At 47.3% G+C, this 9,270-nt stretch overlaps 1 protein-coding gene across 6 annotated transcripts in view; it reads right to left on the reverse strand.

The window, feature by feature from the left end:
- The window catches only part of KDM4B (lysine demethylase 4B), a 131,663-nt gene that overhangs the window by 36,567 nt on the left and 85,826 nt on the right, over positions 1–9,270 (reverse strand). For 4 of the 6 annotated variants that reach the window (XM_025196491.1, XM_025196490.1, XM_025196492.1 and 1 more), the window contains exons 9-10: positions 7,677–7,715; positions 2,161–2,333 (exon numbers count right to left, since the gene is read on the reverse strand). In XM_025196491.1, coding sequence (XP_025052276.1) covers positions 2,161–2,333; positions 7,677–7,715 — 212 coding nt within the window. The other 2 variants (XM_025196495.1, XM_025196494.1) reach the window with 2 other exon arrangements.

Raw genomic sequence — 9,270 nt, forward strand, 5'->3', positions numbered from 1 at the left:
ATTCTTGAAAGCTGCCAGTGATTTCGGAAGGATCACGCACTTCCTCCTCCCAGCACCCTTTGGTCTTCTTTTCTGGGATAAGTGGGAAACCCCTTTTAAGGAAAGGTGAAACCCAAGGTAAAATGAAAGGAGAGGGGGAAGGAGGAGGGAAGATAACGTGCAATTTGGAGATATGCTGCCAGGTGCTATCTGCAGACTTGCAAACTAAAAAGCGGTTAGTAGAAAGCCGTAAATAGCTTGAGGAAAAGAATGCAGATTCTGCCTCGGCCTTCGAGGAGACGACCAAAACCACTTCTGCCTAGCTTTTCCCATACTGCCCGGAGAAAACAGCCCATTCCTGATGGGCCTTATCAGCAGCGGGGCTTGCAGAACTGCACTGAACACCATACAGCCGCTCGTCGCACTTTCTGCAATGGTGCTGAAAATGGGTTTGTCCCTTCTCTGCTACCAGTTAAGCAGTTTTCCACATCAGGACTAAGTGTGTGATTTAAAATCTGTTCAGCTAGAACAAAGCTATTCTTTTCTCCCCTCTTCCAGTCTAAGGATCTCAGATCTGTCCCTGCCACTTATCTCTTGCCTCCCAGGAGATATCAGCATTTTCAGACCATTTATTACAGCAGTAACTGTTAAACTCATACGCGAGCTGAGAGTGTAGTTTAATGCACTGCTGGCACTTTCAAGATGGAGTGATAGCAAGTAACTGTTCTCCTGTGCTGTTCCTTCTCCATGTGCCAATAATTGAGGTCCCTTCCGACCCTAACATCTATGAATCTATGAATCTACATATCCTCATCTCCCTTGAAGGCGGAAGGCACGTTGTCTAGTTGATAGATCGCTGGACTGAGTCAGGAAACTGGGTTATGTTCCAAAGACACATGGTATGACCTTATGTGCCACGACCTTTAAACTTTGCCTGCCTCGGTTTCCCCCAGACATAATTTGGGAACAAAGGGGTATAATAGGATATGAATATTAGTGAACCAATGGTTTGGAATGCCTCAAAGGGAAGGTATCGATGTGCAGGTTATTCTCTGCACTGTATATAGTGCAAAAAGGCATAGGAAGCAAGAATTACAGTCTTCAATACAGTGCTAAGAGGCAGAGCATCCTAGTGACATCACAGAGCCTCTCTACTGGGAAGAGCTACAGATCTCTGCATGGTGACAAAGGCTTGGTTCTTCAGCAGCACGTACCAAAATATGTTGTATCATACCTGGGGAGAAACTACAACATACCCGTCGCAAACCAGGACATGCCCTGATCTACGACAAGCCTTTTTTATACTTCGCTCTTCGCATGGTGCCTTTCATCTAACGCTCAAAGCGCTTTGCAAACTCCACTCAGACTCGTCCTAGAAGGTTAATAAGTACCACGGCCGGGCCAAAGCCGTGCGAACAAGCGGAGAGGTGTTGTGTGATCTGCTGAAGGTCAGACCATAATTCAATAGTGGATTTAAGAAACAGTCCCACGTTAACTCCCAATCCATACGCCACTTAGAAACCTCCTTTCTTTAAGTGAAGTGCAGGACCTGTGCTAGATTTGTGCACACACAATAAATTATACACGCACAGTGGGGCTGCCACAGACTTGTGCTAGTTCAAGCACTCAAAGCCAAATCTGAAGTCTCTCCTCCAGCAGAATGACTGGGGGGGACGGATTCAGTCAAATTTCTACTCCTATTTGTACAGCAAGTGAAAACTTCACATACGCAAAAGATAGCTTTATGCAGAGAAGGAGGGAGAGGGGAGAGATCTATTGCCCGTGGGAATATACAAGGCATGCCGTTCCCAGAGAAGGGCACAGCAAATGTATTTATTCATTCCTTTATGAAATATTTAAAAAAAAAATATTCCTCCCGTAATGTATATTTTTACAAAACTGTAACAGCTCTGGCAAAACTTCCAAGCCCTGCACAGAAAGCTATTTGGCCTGAATTCTTAAAGAGAGGGGAAAAAAAATCAATCGTGTCTGTAAATGATGGCGTATTTCAGTAAGTACAGGTTTAATATTGGGAAAGAGGCCACCGGTCTTTCCGCGGGAATAAACACCATCCGCGGGAATAAACACCACTCGACAAGTTATTTACAAATACGTTCTGGAGACGCCGCTTGCCCCATTTCTCTGTTTAAATGATCCGTCAGCAGCAAGCAAGGTCCTCACCTTCTCCCCCTTCCGTCGCTTTGCTTTTTTCCTCTTCATCTAGGTCTGGCCCTCTTTTCAGCTCCTCTTTTACTTTCACCTCATCCAAGACAGTCTCGATAGCCATCACTTCTCCGAGGGACTTCTGATCCTCCGTTTTATGCCTTCTGGGTTGGCTTCTTTTCCTGTGAGACCTGGAAGGGCAGAGTAAGGATCTCCACTAAGGAACAGCCCTGAGTTTTTAAAACCAATCACACGTCCTAAAAGAACTCAACATTGAAATCAAGGACCAACTTGGGAGAAAGAACAAAAGCTACCTAGCAATGTCCTACGCCATTGCAGAGGCGGAATAGACATCTTAGAGGAGACGGGCAAGCCAGATGCAGACCGTCTAAGATTCATTCCCAACATCCAGGAAAGAATATTAGAAGTTTAGTTCTCTCTGAGGTCTGCACAAAGATGTGCACCAGTGCTAACACAAATTGCCTGTGCTATGCAAACCTTTGATAGAAGCAAGCAAAAACATGCTACCCTCTCCTCCTTCCCTTTCTAGGTGCCTCGGCCTCTCCAGAGAAGTCTGATACTCTGCCAAGGAGCGTGTTCCAGCTCTCGGGCATCATCAAGTGCTGCCACATTTTTGGCTTAGGCCATTCGCTAGTCAATACAGGTAGCCTGTGCCTTTCTGAGCAGATAATGTCACCGTAACATAATTCAGTAAGACAAAGAGTGACCCAAAGACTAATAAGGGCAGGTGTTAGTGTCATATTGACACTCAAGACGTAGCAAAACACCACCCTTAATGACTGTGATTTTGAACAACACTGATCAAATCCAAAGTGAGAAAACTACAGAGAGCAGCACCCAGGATGATGGCAAGGGAGATCCACTGAAGCGAGGGAGCCCTTCCAAGTTAGGAGCCACTTGTACATTTTAATCTAGTTTTAAGAATGCCATGGTCAAGTAAATATCTGAACTCTGGGTCCAGGGTAAATGAAACCCTTTATCAGCAGAGATGGATTCAGAAAACTGCAACTTTCATCCTCGTTTTTAGCATGCAGCGATTTTTTTTTTTGGAAAGCAGCAACTTCCATATGGTGTCCACATTCTGTGCCATTACATCTGCCGCAGCATAACGAGGGAATGCTGTGCCATCCTCTACCACTTCTCTGCCCCAGATTCCTAGGGAGCTGGAATCCAGCTTCACACCCTCCGCACCCATCTAGAAACTCAGCTCCTAATTAGGTCTGGAGTAGAATGAAGTTAACAGACCCCTTAATGAAGCAACAAACCAAATATGTGTGGGGGAGGAACCCAACGACCTGCAAACTAATGAATGATTAATAGAGAAGAAAAGTTAATTCACAAGCATGGTAATTTATAATTGCTAGACTCTAACCATATGGTTGCCCTAAGTATAGATGTTTACTTCACACCTGCAAGCCATTCATTAGCAGGCACACACAGCTGAACTGAGAAGCATCAGCTTTTCTCCCCACCAAGGTCCTAAAGATGCACCACCTTTACAGAAGCAAGGCGAGCAAACACAGCTTTTCTTTAAACTTTCTGTAGTCGGTAAAGAAACTAGAGTAAGATCCAGTGTTGGAGGCTATTTTTAATAAAGGAAATACTTTACTCCTGTTATCCACAAGCAGAGCACAAAGGTTTAAACTTGTAAGAGGTGCAAGGGAACCTCTCCAGTGCCGCAATCGTTCTGAAGCTGAAGGGATCGCAGCAGGAAGGAGAGGGAGCACCCAACAGGTGAAGCTGCATTTCTAGAGCTACAAGTACATGGATCCATGGTAGTAGAAAGAGGAGATGATGCTCCCTTGCTTGGGCATGACTGCAATATGAAAAATGGGCTGACTCCCTGTCAAGTGGAATCAAGGCTTTTGGCCAAGGCCATGGGCAGAGTTAATCTATACTGCCTTATTAAGTTAAGGCAAGCTTCCTATGAGTCCAAATATCTTGCAGAAGCAGATGCTTTAAAAATTAAGGATTTGGTAAATGAAAACCCCAAAAAGGCACCACCACTTCGTGTTTTACAACAGAATGCAAAGTGGCCTAACAGAAGTAGTTAAAATCACGAAGAGTTTTGGACAAACACAAACCAAACAAGATAAACCTCAGCCTGGCGAGGGAAGTCAGAGTGCTCAGGCAGAATTATTTAATTCCAAGAGCTGTAAACATATGGAGAATGTGGCTAACTGAGGCCATCGAACCAAGGAACGTATACGTGTTCAACAGCTTGAAACCTGCTTCAGGGCAATTCTGGAATAATCTAGGAAGCACTGAGCAGAGCAGACTCCAGCAGACGAGCAGACAGGCCTTTTACAATAGTCAAGATTAACAAAGGGACTTCGCTGCTAAGCAATAAGCTTCTCAAGAGACAGAAAACCGCACTGTGTATTCACAAGGGGTTTTACACCTTCATATGCTACCAGGACACGAAGTAACCGACTCTCTTGGAAAGCAAATGTCATCCCTAATCCTCAGGCACAGGAAACAGAGGGTAAGTAACCTGCTGCAGGTCGGCGAGGCGGGCACAGGCCAGAATTGAACCCCTGCCCTCCAGGAGACCCAGATCCTACTGCCTTTCCTGAAGCTTGCAGGGGGAAGAAAGACTGAAATTATTTCAGGAAGAACAGCTCTGAAATAAAGCAGTATTTTAGGATCTTCCTATCCATGGAGGAGGCAGTGAGAGACGCCGCTCCCTGCCTCCAGCTCTAACGTAACAGACCTACGCTTCATGGCATGTAGGAAAATGGGGTGCGTAAATGAGGCAAAGCTACGTCAAGGTACTGATGACCACGTGGAGCTCTGCTAATGAAGAGCCATACCAGGTCGGCAATCTTTTTGGCTGGAGTGCCAAACACACCCCAACCTTAACCCATGCCTTGACTTGGCGTGCCAGAGGCAGACAGCAGGGGAGCCGTGTGGGACCCAATCCTCATTCCTGGTGGCGGGTGCATGCATGCCTGCAGGTGGATAGCAGGGAAGGGGCTGGGGTTGCACTGGCCTGGCCCCTTCCCCGCTGTGCACAGAGGCACAAGTGCATCCACCGCCCCCGCAGAGCCAGTGCTGGGGCTTATGGAGACTGGGACAGCTGTTTGGAGCCTGCCTGCTGCAGCTGCCCAGAGCTCGGGCCAGCTGTGGCAGGCAAGCAGCTGCACCGGGTCCATGCCTCGGGGTGCATGGCCAGGAAGGGGTGTGGGACAGCGCTGTCTCGGTCCCTTTCCTGCCGCCCACCTGGAGACGCACATGCAGCCACTGCCGCTGAGCCCAATCGGTTTCCAGACTCTGGCGTGGTTGTTTGCAGACTCCCAGCTGCCCGCCACAGCCAGCCCAGGCTCTGGACAGCTGCTGCCTGCCACAAAGCACCGGCTGCATGCAGCAGGGTTTGCAGCCTCCCAGTTGCCTGCTGCGAGCAGCCCAGGCTCTGTGGCCAGCAGTAGCTGCCCAAAGCCCCAGCTGGCTGCGGCGTGCCGAGCGAAACGGCCTTGAGTGCCGTGCTCTGGCACATATGCCGGGAGTTGCCAACCCATAAGCTATAAACTCGTATCAACACGTGCAACCTCTTTCTTCCCGAGGTGCTGTAATACCCAGATTTAAGATATCAGGCATGTTTACCAGGTCTGCAGTTTTAAAGCACTCCTCAAGTGCCCTACTGAAGTTGGCCTCAGGTATGCAAAGTCAGCCTAACTCCTCATTCCAGTTTTAAGAACGTTATAGGCCTACTGGGATTATTGAAAATTAACACCGCCAACAGACTATTAAAATTTCAACTGAAATAAGGCCACCTGTGGAAAAGCTCCATCACCTAGATGAGAGGGGAACAAAATCAGCCTGTGCATTTGGAGCAAGTGTTGCAAAGGAAAAGCAGAAGAGAGGGGCAGAAAAACAGCACAGGCTTACCTTCCATGTGGGCAAATTGAAACTTCTATTGCAATTCAGTTGTGTCTTTATAAAGATTTTTCTTCTTAAAGCAAGCATGACGGAGGGAGAAATGGTTCTCTTTCCAGAACCTGTTTGCTTCATCTATTGGCAGCCCATTTATAAAACCTTCTAATCCAATTAAACTTTTTGGAATGCGGCAGCTGTTTATTGGCAACCCGCTCTGTTGACCAATTAGCTTTAGCCACAATCAATTAACCATTATGCAAATACCACATCTCGGCAGCATCTTCACTAGCCTAGGTTTATTCAGCACATCAGCTGCACATATAAGAAGAACGAGAATTAGTATGAGAGACATTTGGCTCCCAGAAAGCCTTTCGCCTGACACAGACAGAAATTAATACCGGTAAGAAATCAAGTGAAGGTTAAACAAAGGCGGCCTCACAAATCCCATGCCTGGATATCCTCCATGCCACTAGGAGAAGACATGAGTCAAATGCAGAATTCAAGACATAGGTTTGCAAGGATAAGAATGGTATTGTTAAAACAAGAGATGTAAATAAGCCAGAAAACTGTCTTTATATTTAATATAGCTATTTACCCACAAGTATAAGGGAGTAGGAGAAGAGTTACTGTTAAGAGCAGAAAACAACAATTAGTGTGCAGGGATAAATGACATACGGTCATTGGGACAAAAAGAGAAGAAGTCACTCATAGGATTTGGGAAATTGGCCCTCTGCTGTAACTAGAGGGCAAAAATCAGAAAGCTGAACAGGAAAATTGTCTTCCAATAAAACAGACTTAATTTTGATCAGATTATTCCTATTACTGTGCTAGTGAAATAGCAGGCAGCGCAGAAAAAACTGAACAACAGTAATCAAGCTCCTAGGAGTGTAGGATTGCTTTCTTGCACAGGTTGTTGAAAGATCTTCACAGTTGTAGGCCATTTTGAAGTGAATCCTGAATATAAATCCAGTGTGGCAAATAAAGTTGATGCTGACAACCACCTAAAATCTGAAATCACAATGAGCCCAGTTAAGTCCAGACATGTCAGCATTAAATGACCGGACAGGGATAGTCAAAATTATGAAGGGATTTGACAGAGTGAAATGAGAAGCTGTTCCCATACTAGGGAAAAGGATTTAAAAAACAGGGGACATTCAACATCAGGAAATTAGGAATGTGCCTGGAATTCAGGTCGCCCTATTTCTCCTTCAGAGAAGCGAACGCAAAGAGAATGTGATCTAATTGAGGCTCGAATCTGATTATATGGGTATTTATACTATGCTCATCACCAGATCACCAGGGTGCCTGAGAACAGTGTGCAAGAAACAGCTAGACACTTTCTATTATGAGAAGAGATTAGGTGGGAAAGTGAAGAGCAAGCAGGTAGGGTTCAAGCACCCCTCGAAGAGGTCAGACCAATTCCATCTCTCTAGGATTTATGTTGCAGTCTCCGAGCTTCTGCCTGTTATCAGAGCTGCTGGGGGTAGGTGCTGGACAGTCCAGCAGTCTATTACTGAAGAGATCAGCAGTCCAGCCTCCCTCTGTAACTACTGCAGTGTGAATCCTTTTTCTGTAGGAAAAATCTGGAAAAGGGAAAAAAAAATTTCAGGCAAAACAAGGGAGGGGAAGTTACGTACCGGTAATTGTGCTTGCTGTCCTCTTCTTCCTCTCCTATCCTACAAAACAAGATTGCAATATGGCAAACATTAGAACACTCTGTGTCCAGTTAAAAAGATTGTATAGCACACAAGATTTATATAGGCAGGTTCGTCTTTCAAATCGCTGTAATACAAAAGAAAGCAATGATACTTATAAATGAACGATGAAGGGAAGATGAGAGAAAAGGGAGAACTACAAACCACAATTATTGCTATGTACTTTTCCCTCGCAGCGGGTGCATCGACATGTGCAATTAATGGCTGCATCTACACGAGCAGGAGACTGCGCAGTTACATAGTACTTACACGGGCAAGTACTAAATGACTGCACAGTAACCACAGAACTGTCGCCGCATGGTTTTTCCCCAATTACACGGCACAGTAAGAATGAACCACTGTGCAGTAGCTCATCACTACCGCACAGTAGCATCACGTCACGTTAGTGCCTGGCAATGCTACTGTGCACCAGCAATGAGCTACCGTGCAGTAGCTCACTGCAAATGCGCCATAGCATCTCCTCTGGATGCACCCAGTGTGATGAAAGAAAACTCCAGTGCAGTTTGGGCTGGAGTCAGAGATGTGGGTTTTCTGGAAAATTTTGAATTGGAAAATTTCCCAATGCCCTAAATAGAGACTTTAAATGGCAAAGAGCTGCTTTATAAGCAAAGGCAGATCTACCTAGTAGGTAGTAGTATAAGGCAAGAACCATACAGTGACCCTACATAAACCCAAGGGCCTGTACAGTCACAAGCAAATTCAATCTAAATCTCAAGACCAGGGTTCCTGGATTTTATAAAATGAACGTTCTAGACTGGGGTGGGCAAAATATGGCCTGCGGGCCGAATTCAACCCATCAGTTCCTTGGATCGGGCCTGCAAGCAGGCACCCGTCAATTAACTGGACCTGGCTCCACTCCTGCACTCTGCATGGGGCTGAGTCCCACCCATGCCCGCCGGGAGCAGCGCGTGCTGTGCTCCCAGCCTCCCCCGCCGGAGGGCACCAGGCCTGGCCAGCAGGCACAGCTTCCAGGCAGTGCTGGGCTGCCTTGGTCTTCAGCAACTCCTCCTCCTGTCCCTGCTGCAGCGCTCAGGGCAGCAGGTAGGGAGGGGAAGCTGCAGCATTAAGGGGAGCGGGGCGGGGACCTCCACTGCTCACAAAGCCTCACCAGGCAGGCATGGGATAGGCAGGCGGGGCAGGAGCAGCAGTAGGAGCCAGCGTGAGCTTGGTGCAGCCCTGCTGGGCATGTGCAAGACGGAGACCAAGGGTGCCAGGCCAAAGGTGTGTGTCGTCCCCCCCGCCAGGGCTTCTCTTGCTGCCTGCTGGGAGCAGCTGCTTTCCCTGTGCTGCAAGCCAGGCAGGCAGTGCTGATCCTCCTCCTGCTCCCCACCACCTGTGGAGGGGCTGGGCTCAGCCATGGCACAATGAACAGGTAAGGGGGGGCAGGTAGGGAGGGGAAAAGCAAGGGGGGGCAGCCCCCCATATGCACACACCCAACCCACCCACACCCTAATCACACCCCACACATGCACCCACTGTCCCACACCCCACCTACAACTCCCACATTCACCCCCAC

Source organism: Alligator sinensis, unplaced genomic scaffold (assembly GCF_000455745.1).
Source record: "Alligator sinensis unplaced genomic scaffold, ASM45574v1 scaffold1295_1, whole genome shotgun sequence".
Classification (NCBI taxonomy): domain Eukaryota; kingdom Metazoa; phylum Chordata; order Crocodylia; family Alligatoridae; genus Alligator; species Alligator sinensis.